The 15,437-nt window shown below is 60.5% G+C and overlaps 1 protein-coding gene across 1 annotated transcript in view; it reads right to left on the reverse strand.

The window, feature by feature from the left end:
• Window positions 1–14,701, reverse strand: part of SDC3 (syndecan 3) — a 37,689-nt gene extending 22,988 nt beyond the window's left edge. The window contains exon 1 of the mRNA XM_045064079.1: window positions 14,369–14,701. Within this exon, the coding sequence (XP_044920014.1) occupies window positions 14,369–14,506 (138 nt within the window). The 5' untranslated portion in view covers window positions 14,507–14,701. The remainder of the gene's footprint in view (window positions 1–14,368) is intronic.
• Window positions 14,702–15,437: the final 736 nt, after the last annotated feature.

Genomic DNA, 15,437 nt, shown 5'->3' on the forward strand with positions numbered 1-15,437 from the left:
AGCCTCCTGTGGGTCCAGCACAACCTCCTGTCCAGCCGCCTGCTGGCCCAAAGGCAGAGCCTCTCCACTGAGCTCAGATGGAGTGTGATGCCCACTAGGGATATAAGGACCCCGAGTGTCCTGGCCCCCACGGGCCCTGCAGCCCGATGAGGCAGCCCCTCCTCTCCTCATCCGTCACTTGACCATGGCTTCCCTGACCAGTGCTCCTTTGGGTCTCACCTGTCCCCTCACCCAACCCTCTGCAGGCCGGTCATGCTCCAGCCCTGGGCTCCTACCATCAGAGCTGCAGTCCCACACGCCTGCTCCCTGCAGGGTGCTCCCCAGGGCCAGCCCCGCCCCAGAACAGCGAGGGGCCCCACAGAGGGTTGGATGAGGCCCACCGGTCCGGCCCAGGGCCTGGAGCAGACAGCGCCTGCAGGAGAAGGGCAGGCTGCGGAAGTGGGGCGCAAAGCTAGGACAGCTTGGAAGAGCTGATGCCAGGACACCGTCCTATTCCTCAAACTCCAGGACGAGGACAGCGGTCACAACTGTCCCCTCCGTGGTCACAGAGGCCTCTCGTGACCACTGGCCCCGGGCTGGCCAGTCCTGGTTACCAGCTCTGGGTGCTATAATGTGAGGTTTTCTGGGCTAAGAAAGCGCAGTCCTCGCAACTGCCCCATGGTGAGGCGACCAGTGCCCAACTTCATGGGAGGGGCACAGTGAGCAGCCCGAGGTCACCCCGCAGACCAGCAGAGGTCATGGTCAGAGCCCAAGTGGGGCCAGCACACTGTCTATCTCAGCCACCCCCCGACACATTCATCCAAACATCAGCCGGGCAGGAGGGGTGAAGGGGACACCCGGCCCGCACAATCTTGGGGCCCCTCCCTCCCACCGTGTGCCAGGGAGAGTCACCTCTGGGCCATGGTCCACATTGCCCCTGACCAGGAGCACCTTCACCACACCGCATGACCTAACGGCACTTCTCAGCACCAATGCTGCCACCCCCGACTTAGCAGGCTTGACCACTCCCCTTCCCCCAGAAATGCCAGTGGTACCCCGTTTTTGTGACAGCCAAAAATGTCCTGGCACCCTTCCCAACGCCCCGACACAGACACCTTCAATGCCCAACTCAGGCCTCCCTTGGTCCTAGAAGCTTCCCCCTCCCACCCTGTCCCAGTGGCCCCACCGCCCCTGCTCAGGGCCCCAGATTCAGCATGTCCTGCTGGGCCACATCTTACCATGCAGTTCAGAGACGTTGTGGCCAAAAACAGGGTTCCCAGACATGAGAATCCCCAGGACACCTTGGGCAGAAGATTCCGACACAGGGTCAGCAGCAGGTAAGTCGTTAAAGGAAGGGACCACCTCCCCGGGATTCCCTGACCCCAGCTGTCACCTTCCTCAGGGGACACATAGCCATGCCCATCTCCCCCCTCCCCAGGATGTCTGTTCCCAGGGTTCTGTGAAGGTCATATAACAGAACCTCCGAAGGAACCCGAGGTTTGAGTTTGCAGTGTCCCTGGAGGTCAGGCAGAAGACAAAGCTCCGTGTCCCTCTGCCCCCAGCCCCCGCCCTTGCCTTAATCACCGCTAAGGAGGCCAGATGACCAGCTGCCCCTCTGGCCTGGGCTCCCCAGACTCTGGGATTAAGAGCTGGGATTAAGGACGGACATGGTCCTGGTAGCTCAGAGGCCCGGCAGCGTGCATGTGTGCGCGCGTGTGCGTGTGGACACGTGGGCGTGCCAGTGGACACGTGCAAGCACACTCGTGGTATTTCCAGGCATGCTGTGGGCACTGTCATGTGTGTGCACCTGCCAGTGGTCTTAGACACCTGTGTGGGTCTGGCTCTGTTTGCATGAGAGCTACATGTGCCTGGGGGGTGGGGTCGTGTGCGTGTCGCTGTCCATGTGTGCCTCTGTGTGTTCAACACATACGTGCGTCTTGTCTCCAAGTGTGTGTGTGTGCACAAGGCAAGGGAGTGTGCTAGGGTCTGCATTCCCCTTCAAAGACACAGATCGGCCCGCATGCATGCACATTTCTATGTGTGCCTCGACCTCCCCGAGGTAGGGAGGACATCTCCCAACTCATCCCACTACTCTCCCCGGAGCTGCTCAGGTTCACGCCATCCAAGGTGTTGGGGGTGAGTTCCCCACAGCTGAGAAGGGGAGAGGGAGCAACCTACATTGTCCTACGTCACCAAGACTGGCCACACTCGAGCCACTAAAACAAGGGAGTAGGCATGGGGACACCAGGGCCCCATGCATCAGCACAGATCCCCAGGGACACTGTCACACACATGCACATGTACACAAATCCTGCCCCTTGCCTAGACCGAAGCTGAACCAAGGCCTTAGCCCCACAGGGAAAAAAGATTCCCAAGGGCTCCGGCATCACCTCACGGACGGTCCCCTCAAGACAGTTTCTGGAGGGGTGCCTGGGTGGCTCAGTGGGTTAAGGCCTCTGCCTTCGGCTCAGGTCATGATCCCAGAGTCCTGGGATCGAATCCCGCATCGGGTTCTCTGCTCAGCAGGGAGCCTGCTTCCCCCTCTCTCTCTGCCTGCCTCTCTGCCTGCTTGTGATTTCTGTCTGTCAAATAAATAAATAAATAAATAAAAGACAGTTTCTGGATCTGAGACCGTCCCCAGCTGAGACCTCCCAGCTCCCCCGCCTCAGTGAGAACAGGACTCAGTCGAGCCAGGGCTCAGCTCCCAGAGGCCCCCAAGGAGCCCGGGGAGAGCCATTCTGCCTTCACCGCTGGGGGGCCCCAAACAGTCCAGGGTTGTCTTTGGGCCTCGTGTCCCCAGGTGAACGGCAAGGTGGAAGGCTGATTTCCTGTAGCCCTCCGCCCTTACAACAGCACTTCTGCAGGGGTGGACGAAGGCATGGGGAGGGGAGGAGGGTGGGGAGGAGTCTGGGTCGAGGAGGGTTTAGAGTAAAGAAGAGTCCCTCTGGTTCTGATGCTGACCACCCCCTCGGTCTGTAAGACCCATCCCCCAGGGGACTTCTCAGGTCCCGGCCCCCCTGAGTGGCAGCCAGGGAGGTCCCAACCAGTGAGGGAGGAGTGGAGCAGGGGGCTCCAGAGAGGGCAGGAGAGGAGCAGGGGGACGATCTCTGGTAACCAAGCCTGAGCCTCCAGAAGCCCACGGTGTATCCATCTTCCAGAATGGTGAAGGCCAGAAGGACCCGGGGTGCCCCCCTCCCCCAGCTAAATGAGGCAGGAAGGCTGTGTCTCTGCTGCCAGCCTCCACACTCCTCAGCCCCAAGTTCAGGGATCCCAGGAGCAGGGGCTGGGGAGAAGAACACGGTGTGCGGCCGGGGACAGGATGTGTGAAAGAAAACGACACAGGACTGTCGGGACGCGGGGAATGAAAGCAGGTAGTCCGCGGGAAGGAGGAACCGTGAGATGATGAAAGGGCTGACAGTGGCTGCTAATGCCACAAAGTCACCAAGGGAGGGCTCCGAGGAGGTGACGGTGGGACCCCGCAGGAGCCAGGAGCTAGGGCAGAACGCAACAGAGCTGGGGCTCCGCAGAGAATCCCAACACATGGGAAGAGGGGCTCAGCCCAGAAATCCAGAAGGAGGGAAGAAAGAAGGGGCTGAAGAAGGCTCACGGTGCTTGAGAGCTGGGGAGAGGTCCATAAAGGATTCCCAGAGGAGAGGACAGCCGTGCTGGGTTTTGGAGGATGAGTAGGAGTTCTCTAGAGAAGGGAACAGTCCACAGAGACAGAACAGCGTGTGGCTAGACGCGAAGATGAAAGAAATGATGTCATCCTCTGTGCCCAGGGAGCAGCTGGGAGTCGCGGGGTGGGGAGCAGCGAGGGTACACAGGGGTGAGGGAGAAGCTGGAGAAGTCCACTGGATGTGCTGACAGGAATCCATCTGGCATTGAGTCTTGGAGGAGGGACAGCTTCCCGGGAGAGAAGGGTGGGAGCTGGGCCTGCCATCTGGGCCAAAGAGACACAGGTCAATAGCAGAAACATGGTACAAGAGACGGGGGGCCCTTTCTGCGGGTCAGGAGACACAGTTCTTCGTCCCAGCGCAGCGACTGACTTGAGGGGTTACTCTGGGCCAGCCCTCTACCTCTCTCAGCCTTTGTCTCCCCATGTGCAAAACAAGGCTGAACCACCAGATCCCAGAAGAGCCTTGCTAGGACTAGAAATCACTCTTTGTTCTCAGTTTCCCCTTCAGGACAATGAACAAGCTGGACAAGAGTGCTTCCAAGGGCCCTTTCAGCTGAAAGCCTCGTTGGCCTTCCGATCTCTCCCCAGCCTAGGATGGCCTCAGCCCATCACCCCACCTAGACAGAAGACAGGCACCAGAGGAAAGACCTGTGGGGGAAGCCAAAAGCCCCCAGACCAGCATCAGGGCCTCTCCCACAGTGGCCACCCAGGTTCAGGCACCGAACAAGACGTGACAGGCCCTAAACTCACCCTCTCCGGGCCCTACACATCACCGTTTGCGATGCATCACCGTTCATGATGCAGGGCAGTGCCTCTACACAGAGAGTGTTCTAGACCACCTCCGTTCCAATCCTAGTAAATACGCCACTCTGTGAGCCCAGAGAAGTTCCTTAACCTCTCTGTGCCTCAGTTTCCTCTTTTGTGAAATCACCATAATAGTATCTCTTTCATAAGGCTGTTGTAAGGCTTCAGTGAGCTTTTATCTGTAAAACGCCTGGCAGAGAACCCTGCACCAGGCAGGCATTCAGAAGGCATAATTCAATATTAATACTACCACATCTGTGCTCTTGTTGGCACCCCTGCCAGTCCCTCGGGGCCATGGGGCTGCACCCACTTCAAGACCAACACCCCCTACAGCAGGAGGGAATCTAAATGCCCTGGTTTGGACTCAAAGCCCACCCAGAAATCTTCAAAGCCAATGCCCCACGGGCTTCAACTGTTCAGTACCAGATCCATCCCCTCCCCCCACCTTCCCGCACAGGACCAGGTACCCAGCAGGTGCCCAGTGAATGTATTAAATGCAGGAACAATACACTCTTGTGAAAAACAGCACCCCCCTCGGGCAATGGCTCCTAGACCCCACATATGGCTCTCCTCCCTGAGCTGGGAACTGCTGCTTTTAACCACACCCGAATCTGCCATGACCCTTCCTACCTCTAAGCCTTCATCCACCCTGGTCCCCTATCATTGTGCTGGTACACCTTTCAAGGCCTGGTACAAAGGACACCTCCCCCGTGGAGCCCTCCCTGATACTCCAGAGTCAAAACCAACTCCTCCTTCCTCTGACTCACTACCCTCAGCCCCTCACAGGTGCTGGCTCCCTACCCTAACTGGGAGCTTCCTAAGGTCAGAGGCCAGGTTAAGCTCCCTAAGGCCTCTGAGTGCTCAGCACAGGCCAGACACAGAGGGGATATCAGTAAATAGCAGATAAAGTAACTGGCAGGTCAGCAGCACTGTAGGGACAAGGACCCGGTTACTGGACTCCCTGCCCCGTGCTCCTCCCCTATCCAGGAGACCAGACTCACAGCCCAGCCCCCAGGCAGCCTGGATTTGACAGATCCCATCTCAGAGGCTGGTGTTCAGGGTGATGGGTGAGGAAAGAGGCGCGTCCTACCCTGGCCCAAGAGGAACCACAGACAGGCCACGTGAAGGAAACAAGCTTCCGCTCCTCCCCACCCACCTGCCCCCCCCCCCAGCACAGCTCTCCCTTCCCAAAGGGGTCACCCCAGGCCAAGCCCTGGACTCATGTCTCTCTGATAGTTCCTCAAATGTGAAGACTGGAAGGGTTCCTGGGTCACCCAGTCCAACCGCCCCACTGCGCAGATGAGGAAATTAGAGGCTCAGAGGAGGAGAAAGCTGCCCGTGGTTACTCGACAGGTCAGTAGCCAACTCACCTCTGAAACGTAAGGATCTTAAAGAAAACATACCTCATGTCAGAAAAGTCAAAATAACTCTCCAGGAGCAGCTTCCTTTTATCTAGCTGCCAACCAGGTAACTGGCTGCGCCTCCCCCAACACCAGCTTCCCCCCAGCCTAGTGAGCGAGGCCTTACTGGCCCTCTGAGCCGCGGAGAAGACCGCAGCCTGCCCAAGTCCACGGCAGACTGGGACTGGAACCCGGCTGGGGTGGGGGAGGCGGGGGCTCCCTCCCTGCTTCTCTTCAGGACCTGCCCCTGACGCCTCGCACACAGGCCCAGGCCCAACACACACCCACCACCAACACACATCTCACCGGACAAGGCAAGGCGACAAGACGCAGGACACACACACGAGATACGCCTGCACACCCACCGCCCCCAGCGCAGGGCCCAGCACACAGCAGGTGCTCAAAAATGGCTGCAAAATGAACAAATTCATCAGGCAGAAGACGCCCCCATGTGAGAATGTGGGGTCCCGCCCCCAACATTACCGCCAGTAACATTATCTCCTGCCAGCGGCCTCAGCTTGGGCTCACTGCTTAGCCTCTAGGGCCTCTGGGTCCCCACCTGCAAAGTGGGGTAACAACGCCCCCCTCTCAGGGTCACAGTAAGGACTGAGATGCCACACGGTGAGCACAGGAACCACACACCCTGTAGGTACTGGTCATTGCCACTGTCCTACGGTTGTCACCATCTGTGCCTGTCTTCCCAACGCAGGGAACATCTTTTTTATTTTTAAGATCTTATTTATGTACATGAGAGAGATGAAGAGAAGGAAAGAGAGAGAGAAAGAGAGCACAGAGGCAAAGGGAGAAGCAGACTCCCCACTGAGCAGAGAGCCCAACCTGGGGCTGGATCCCAGGACCTGGAAATCACGACCTGAGCCGAAGGCAGATGCTCAATCCACTGAGCCACCCAGGCGCTCACCCAACACAGGACACATCTGGAGGGCCAGAGCCAGAATTCAGAAGCAGACACCCGACCTCCACCTCCACGGTCCCAGGCCCTAAGGAGGGGGCAGCCCCAACTTGGTAGGCTGGTGAAGGGCAGCTGGGAACATGGGCGCCTGTCCCCGGCCATGGGCCCTGCCGGGGGATGGCAGCACGTGGCTTCTGCCAAGCACCCTGACAAACAAGACTATCCTTCCCTGCTCCCAGGAGAACGGCCCTGTCTCCTCAGCCCCCGAATCCCGCATCCGAATTCCCCCAAACCCCAGCCCAAGGACGGGCACCACAAGCCACCTGCAGGCCCACTGGCGATCAGTTTGCCGCAATCAGATTTCCCAGATCCCACTGGTGACTGATCCTAAATTATTCCTATTAAAGTCTTGGCTGGGAAGCAGGGCTGGGGGGGGGAGGGGCGTGGGATGGGGGTGCTGGTGGATGGTGCAAGGGGTAGACTCTAGGGGAGCTTGGGCTGACGCTGATCCCAGAGTGAAGCAAGCCCACTGCCCATCCCCGAAGCAGAAGAAAGGCCCTAACTAGAGTGATCCCCCACCCCACCCCTCCCCATCCCCATCCTGTCTGCGGAAACCCTGGCCCCAAGGGCAGCAGTGGGACAAAAAGGACTCCAGAGAGGGCGAAGGGGTATCTGAACACGGGTCTCCACCGGGACCTGGCTGGGCGAGCCCTGCTGAGTGGCTTTACAGCTCAGAGCCTTCTGCATGGGCTGAGTGGAATGCCACAGCCTTTGCGAGCAGCCAAGGGCTTGGCGAGCTCATCCAAGACTGAATAACCAGCCCCAACCCTTGGCCAAGGCTCCAGGCCGCCTCTGGGCTTCAGGACCCCCACCTGTGAGATGGCAGGGTCTCCCTTCCAGGCCAGCTCCCACCTCCACGGTTCTGCTTGGGTCAGCCCTGATCATTCCAACTTGATTCCCAATCCCAGCCCCAAAAAGCAATTCTGCAGTGAGATGGAGCGAGGGACAGGAAAAGAGCAAAACCAAAGCGGGGAAGTGGAAGAAATCGGTATTTGCACGAGTGCCCACTCCTTATCAGGCTCGCTATTGTTTCCGGGGGTTCACGCTCAAGCAACTCTCAAGACAGAGGTTCTCTGAGCCCATTTGGAACAAGGGAACGAGGCTCAGAGAGGCTAAGAGAACTTGCCAAGATCACACAGCTAGAAAGTCACAGAACCAGGATTTCAACTCTGGTCCAGTTGGCTCTGGGGCCCCTGCTCCTTCTATGACCTCACGATACACCCTCAGGTGTGGAGACCCCAAAACAGATGGCACCAAAGCCCAGCTGGGGGTCCCAGGGTGGAAAGAAGGCAGCCATTGGCCGGCTGGGTCACAGAAGCAGTAGAACCCTCTCCACCTGGCACAGAAGGCCAAGCACGGGCCTTCCTCGTCCCCCTGCCATCAGCAGCCAGGTAGGGAAAAGGCCAGACGGTTGGTCAGGGGCCACCCCCCACCCCCATCCTGCAGCTGGGCCCTCGGCCACTGCTGCCCAGACTCCCCCTGTAATCACAGCTTCCTGTTTGGCGTTGAGACTCGCCTGGTCAGTGGGGGGAGGGAAGCAGCCACCCCTCTGGCCAGGGCCTGCTCTGGAAGGAGGGGGGAGCCGGAAGTAAGGGCCCCCCAGTCTCCCGGAATCTTGGGAGTCTGGGAGCCAAGGCAGGGCCCCCCTCCTCCCTACAAGGAGGTCAGTCAACAAATATTTACCAGGTGCTGGCCTGATGTTCCCACGATGTGGCGGACTGTTAGTGGGGGTAGCAAGACAAGCGTGGTGGTCCAAGACCAGCCCTGACCCCGCCCCCTGTGGAGCTGGAGTGGTGCAGGAGCAAGAGGCAGGGCCCTCAGGACAGTTCCTGGCACCCTGCCCTCCCTCCCAGCTCCCCCCACACCGCCGCTCCCAGACACAAAATCACAGGCTTCCAAGCAGCTGAGCTGGAGCCCAGGGCCGCCGAGCCTCTGTCCCACCCCGATGTGGTGGCCGGCGCCCCCGCAGTCAGACCGCAGGCCCACCCTGCGCAGCCCCCAGGCGCCTCCCAGCCCACGGGCGCACGCCGGGGCCCAGCAGACTCCTGCCAGTCTGGCTGGCCCTCAACACACCTCCAAAGGAGAGAACACGAAGCCCCAGCCCAGGGTCCACGCCCCAGTCCTGGTTTCCTTCCCTCACCCGCTCACTCCTTCACTCAAACCCTCCAATTCTGGGCCAGGTGCGCAGCTGGCCTTGGGGTTCAGCAAAGACAACAGCCACAAAGCCTGCCCGTGGGGGTTCACGGTCTATAAGGGAACCATTCAGGCTGCAGGAGACCCATCAAGTCACTAAGGCCACAGGGAACCCTGGGGACAAGGGGGACACGGGGCAGCAGGGATGAAGATTTGGGCTGGGCCCGTGACAGCAGTCCGAGGGGGAGGGGGGGTTAAACACAGGCCCGGTCACCCGTGCAGAGGGTGAGCCCCAACACCAGGGGCATCCCGTGCATTCCCCTGCCCGGGGAATGGCGGGATTTTAGACCCCTCTCCTGTGCCAGGACCAGACCTGAGTCCTGCCCCCGCATCCTGCACCGGCCTCAACGCTCTCCCTTAGCCCAAACTCAGGACCCTCAGAGTCACCCAGTGTACAGATGACAAAACCTTGTGAGGTGGGAGAAGAGCAAGGGCCCCGGGGCCAAGTCCTCATTGAGCCCTGCCCCCACCTGCTACTTGTGGCTACTGTCACCCACCCCAAAGGCCAGGGTGAGAGCAGAGGTGAAAAGACAGAGGACACTCCCAGCAGAGCCTGGCGAAGAGGGAGCCCCGTAAAACAGTGGATAAAGTGAGCCTCATGGGGGCGCCTGGGTGGCTCAGTGATTTAAAGCCTCTGCCTTTGGCTCAGGTCAGGATCTCAGGGTCCTGGGATCGAGCCCCGCATCGGGCTCTCTGCTCAGCAGGGAGTCTGCTTCCCCCTCTCTCTCTGCCTGCCTCTCTGCCTGCTTGTGATCTCTCTCCGTCATATAAATAAATAAAATCTTTAAAAAAAAAAAAAAGAAAAGTGAGCCTCATGGGGGGTGGGGTAAGGAGGCCCCAGGGAGGAGCATCTTGTCCAAGGCCACAGAGCAAGAAGGGGTAAATGCAGGACGAAGCCCAGTTCTCCCAGCCTGGCAGGCCCTGGCTTCACCCAGCTCGGCTACTTTCCAGCCCGCTTGACCGCGGGCAAGTCACTGAACCTCTCTGTGCCTTCATTTCCATAAAACGGAGGTTCTCATCATTCCCACCTCCCAAGATTATCATGAGGATTAAATGAGCCAATACAGAATGAGAGCTTAGCGGGCGGGGCTCTCCGTGAACATTAGTTTGCTGTTCATGTCATTACGCCCTCCCCAGATCGTGCCCACAGCCCTTGGGGGAGGAGGGGGCGACAAAGACAGATGGAGACTTCACCCCTCCAGTCCCAGCTGCCTCAGTCTGCTCCAAGCCTCCGCAATCCTACTGGGGCCCCTGCTAGAATGACCCAAAGCAGCAGTGAGGCCTGGGTGGGGAAGGGGGTTCCCAGCTCCAGGGGGAGAGTTTGGAGGGACGCCTGTGGCAGGGCCAGGCTTCTGAGGAGCTCTGTCTCCACCTCGCTCTCCACGGGTGCCCTAGCATTTTCCAGAGCCCAAGCCCAGAACTGCCCTACCCCAGTGCTGCCTGGGGCCCCCAGGGACCCCATGTCCCAGTCCATGAGGTGGGAGGAGCCATCTGTTTTCAAAAGGCCACACGGCTTATTTCTTTCTTTCTTTCTTTTTTTAAAGATTTTATTTATTTATCTATTGACAGAGAGAACACAAGTGGGAGAGAGGGGCAGATGGAGAAACAGAACCCCACTGAGTAGGGAGCCCGACTTGGGCTCAATCCCAGGACCCCAATATCATATCTGGACCCGAAGGCATACCCATAATTGACTGAGCCACCCAGCTGCCCCTAAAATGCTTTTACCTTCAGCAGAGCTCAACCCCACACCAACCCCCAACACAAGGGAAGAAGAAACAAACTGAATTCCCAGATGGCGGCACCATGTCGCTCCCTGTCCCAACTCCGCCATGAGAATTTTGTAACCCCGAGTAGCAGTCCTGAAGTATTCGTCCCCAACCGACAAGTATGAGAGCCTCGGGTCAGGGCAGGCCACAGCTTGCTCTGGGCCAGATGGTGACCACTTTGATGACATATCGCAAAACCTCCTACTCCAGGAAGCCCTCTCTGACCTCTCCAGGCCCCCTCCTGGAAAAGTCCTGTCTCCTGAAAGCTTGCTACATGCCAGGCTCTGTTCATTCTACCCAAGGAGCTCATGTCCTCATCACAACATCGCTGTGAGTGAGGTTGGCACTGTTTCAGTCCCCATTTCACAGATGGGGAAGCTAAAACAGAGAAATCCCTTACTCAAAGTCACACACCAGGTGTCTATCCCTGAAGGCCCTGCCACCTTGGGGGCTAAGAGACAGCAGGCCCCTGTGACGTCCCTGTGTCAGGGCCTGGCCTCCAACAGCCCCAGGGTCCCCAACTTTTAATTTTTACAGTGAGGACAATCCCACTCTGACAACTCAGCATCCAGAGTCAACCAGTGTAGCTGGAGGACCAGCAGGGAGCTCTAGGGCAGGAGGAACAGTTGAGTTGGGAAGGGAGCAGGAACAGGGGTGGGGCTTCAATTAATTTCCCCGTCCCCACCGTCACTGCGTCCCCACGCCCCCCCCGCCTCCACCCTCACAGTGCCTGCCTGGGCAATGGCAGCCTTAGAACAAGAAACCAGCATTGTTTGAGTGTGGACTCAGCCAACCACGGGGCTGCATGAACCTCTTTCCTTGTTACTCTCTCGGTCTTGCAGAGATGGAAGCAAGGCACAGAGAGGTTAACTAACTTTCACAAGGTCACGGCCCCAGAGCAGTGAATTCCCATCACTGGAGATATTCAAACACGACTAGATGAAGCCTAAAATCCAAACTTCTACATGAACATGTCTCCAAGCTAGAACTTCTAGAATCCCCACACTCCAAGCCTGTCTGGGTGGTGACAGATGTGGCTCTGAAGGCAGCTATCCCTCAAGAGTCCTGGTCACCTGGTCTCTCAGGAGAGAGGACTCCGCAAAGCAAATGCCAGGACACACACACACACGCTCCCTTTAAAGCTGGTGAGCAGAGCAGGGGTCATCTTGTTCCTCTCCTGCCCAGAGCCAGTCACGCCCCATCGATGATGTCCTTAGAGGACCCCACCATGGAGACCAGGAGCCATCCTGGGTGGGGCCCTTCTGGTCTAATCTCGGTCCCTCCTGCTACAGGCATCTCCTTCTTCCTTCAGGGTGGCACGCCCGGCAGCTGGGCCCCACCCTTTACCCTTCTGGCTCCTGGGCCAGGGGAGGTGACACTCCTCCTGGACAGCCCAACCCTGGGGAAGAGGTAAGGTGAGGAGAGGGGCTCCCCCTCCCACCTCATCTGGAGTCCCTCCCAGTCAAGCCCACCACCTTGGCCTCCAGGCCCAGACCCAATGAGGGGGTGTTGCTTTATCTGCTCCTCAGCTGTGGGTCTGAACCACACCCACTCTGCTTGGCCATCGGGTTCAGGGACACCCTGTCTCACTGAGGCTCTCCAGAACAGTCTTCCACCAGCCAGGCACTCCCTTCCTTCGTCCACCACCCTGTGGGGCACGAACTATATTAGCCTTGTTGTAGGAGTGAGAAACAGTGGTTCAGCAAAGGATGGGCCTGACCCGGGGTCACACAGCTCAAGATCCCTGCCGGGTCTCCAAATATCAAGCCTTTTGTCCTATGTCCCCTTTTCATTCATCTACACATCAAACATTTACTTCTGTGAATGAGCCCACGTATCATCTCATCTCACTTCCGAGGATGGTGTTACCAGCCCCATCTTACAGAAGAGAAAGTAGAGGCCCAGAGAGATGTGACAGTGTGCACGAGGTCACAGCATGAGGGGGGGGGGCGGTGCCAGGATTTGAACCCAAGGCTGGGTTATTTCCAAGATTTTGATTTCAAAACTGCTCTTTCAAAAGCGTGGCTCAGAAAGTGACCCAGGCGCTAGGATGGGCTGGGTCCCAGTCCCACCCAGGGACCTCTTCTCAACCCCTTTGGGAGAGGACTGGGGATGAGGCTACCAGCCCACCAGGCACTGTACTCGACCTGGCATTCAATGCTCCCTCCACCCTTCATTCAGCCCCCAGGTGGGAAGGCTGTTGAGGAGCTTGTCTGTCCAAAAAGCAAATTCTCGGTCCATGCCTGTCCTCCCATTTTACAGGCCAGCCCACCAAGGCCCACGGAAACATGCAGGGACAGAGTCGGCTCCCGGGGGGCTGCCTCAGAGACCAGGGTCCTTTCCAGCCTGAGGAATGAGGGACAAGTGCAGCTCCTAGAACGAGCCACAGAGACTGGGCCCAGAAACCCCCACCTCATCCCCAGCCTGGGCTCCAGACTTGGCGTCTGTGGGGGAACTCACTTGGGACCTAGGTCCCTCAAGGTGGGGAGCTGGTCCTTCTCTAAAGCTCCTCCCGCTCCCCCTAATGGAACAGGGACTCAGCTCAACCCCACAGCTGCGTGGTCATTCAAAGGGAGACTGAAGGGGTCACCACATACACACATACTCCCCTCGCCCTGCACACACTCTGCCCCCCTCGACTGTACGAGCCCACTGCACAGGGTCACCCATGCAGCCACGAGCACTTGCACACGTGCACACACGCACACACACATTCCCATGGGTCCAAGCACACACCCACCGCGGAGATCTCTCCCACACACACACACTCACCCCCCCCCCACAACGGGCACCCACAGCCCCAGCCCATAACTGCCCACCCTTCCGCTGGCACACACAATAGGTCACTCCCACAGGGTCCACATCCAGGTAAGGCAAGACGGCAGGCAGCCATGTGCTGGGCTGTTGCTCATCCCTCATCCTTCACCCCTACACAGCCGACAGGTCCCAACACCCGGCGCGGAGGGGATCAGACACACGGGGTCACCCTCACTCACCCCCTCAGGTCACCTTCACGCAAATCACCCTCCACCCCTCCCCCTCTCCGGGCCCCCACTGTCCTTCCCAAAGCGACCCTCGGAGGAACCAAACGCACACCTCCCCGCCCCGGCAGGAAACCCACCCCAATTCTCTAAAAGTGGCCACGCTCTGGGCACACCCGCGAAGCCAAAGCCACGTTCGCTCCAGACCCACGACACACCCAACCCGGGCCCCGCGCCCGGCGACCCCCCGCCCGCCGTCAAGCCTGTCCCGCGCCTCTCGACCCGGGGCCGAGGACCCCGCTGGAAAGGGGCGCGGTACTCCGCGCCCCGCGCTCCGGTTCCCGCCCGGCCGCCCGCCGAGGGAGGGGTCCCCAGAGCCCGGAGAAGCGAGCCCCGGAGGCGGCCGGCGGCGGGGGCGGCCTCCCCCACGGGGTCAGCCCTGGGGACTGGGGGACGAGGGGCTGGGGAGCGCCCGCAGGCGGAGGGGCGCGGGGGCTGGGGGGCGCGCGGAGGTCGGGGGAGGGGGGTGCGGGGGCGGGCTGGGTGGAGGGGGTCGGGGGGAGGGGGACCCGCGGGAACCGGCGCGCGTCACTCACCCCCGCGGCGCGCCCGGCCAGCAGCAGCAGCAGCAGCGGCGGCAGGAGCAGCCCGCGGGCCCCGGGCCCGGCCGCGGTCCCGTTCCCGGCGCCTGCCCCGTGGGCGGCCCCGGCGCGGTGCGGTGGTCCCGGCTTCATGGCGGCGGCGGCGGCGGCGGGCGCCTTTGTTCCCGAGGCGCGGCGCGCGGGGCGGCTGCTCGGCGGCGGCGCGGCCCGGAGGTTGGACCGACGCGCTCCCGGCTCGGGGCTCCCGGATCGGCGGCCCGGCTCCGCCTCGCAGCTCCGCGCCCACAGCAGCCGCGCCCGCAGGAAGCGTGCGCCGCCGCCGCCGCCGCCGCCGCCACAGCCGCCGCCGCCGCCGCCGGGCCGCCCCCAGCGCGGGCGGAGCGGGAGGAGGGGCGGGGGGCGGGGCGGGCCGGAGCGCGTCCCCTGCCGCCCCGCCCCCTCTACCGGCCCCCTAGTCTCCCCCCGCCCGGGCCCTGCGCCCCTCTCTCCGTCCCAACCCCTCCCCTCCCTGCCACCCCGCGCCCCGGCCTTCGCCTACCCCCTAGTCTCCTCCCGCCCGCGCTCTGCGCCACCCTCCCGGCCCCAGCCCCTTCCCCCCCGGCCCCGCTCCCCGACCTCCGCCACCCCGCGCCCTGGCCTTCGCCGGCCTCGGCCACAGTGGCTGCTGTGCGCCTGGGACTCGTGGGCTGCCTCGCTGAGCCTCGACCACAAGGATGGGGATCCCGTAGAACGCTGCGCTCCTCCGAGGGCTGGCAGGAGCGCAGGAAGGAAAGGATCCCGCGTGGGAATGCCGGAGGACGGGCCTGGCTCACTGAGGGCCTGAGTAGATGGGTGGCATTTGTGTGATCACTAGCAGCTTACCCGTAAGGGTACCGTTCCTGTGGCTTTTCCGGGTCCCAGGCCAGTGGACACAGTGGGCCAGATGTCACCCAGGTCCAGGGGCTTTGGTACCTTCAGGACACCTCTGACCAAGCCTGGACCTCTCCAGGCCTCCGTGTCCCCTGCACACCTGAGGGTTGTAGGCTTCTGCCCCAGTTACCGGATCAGCAGGGGGAAAGTGGGG

This window comes from Mustela putorius, unplaced genomic scaffold (genome assembly GCF_011764305.1).
Source record: "Mustela putorius furo isolate JIRA1106 unplaced genomic scaffold, ASM1176430v1.1 tig00003853_pilon_pilon_pilon, whole genome shotgun sequence".
In the NCBI taxonomy this organism is placed as follows: Eukaryota; Metazoa; Chordata; class Mammalia; order Carnivora; family Mustelidae; genus Mustela; species Mustela putorius.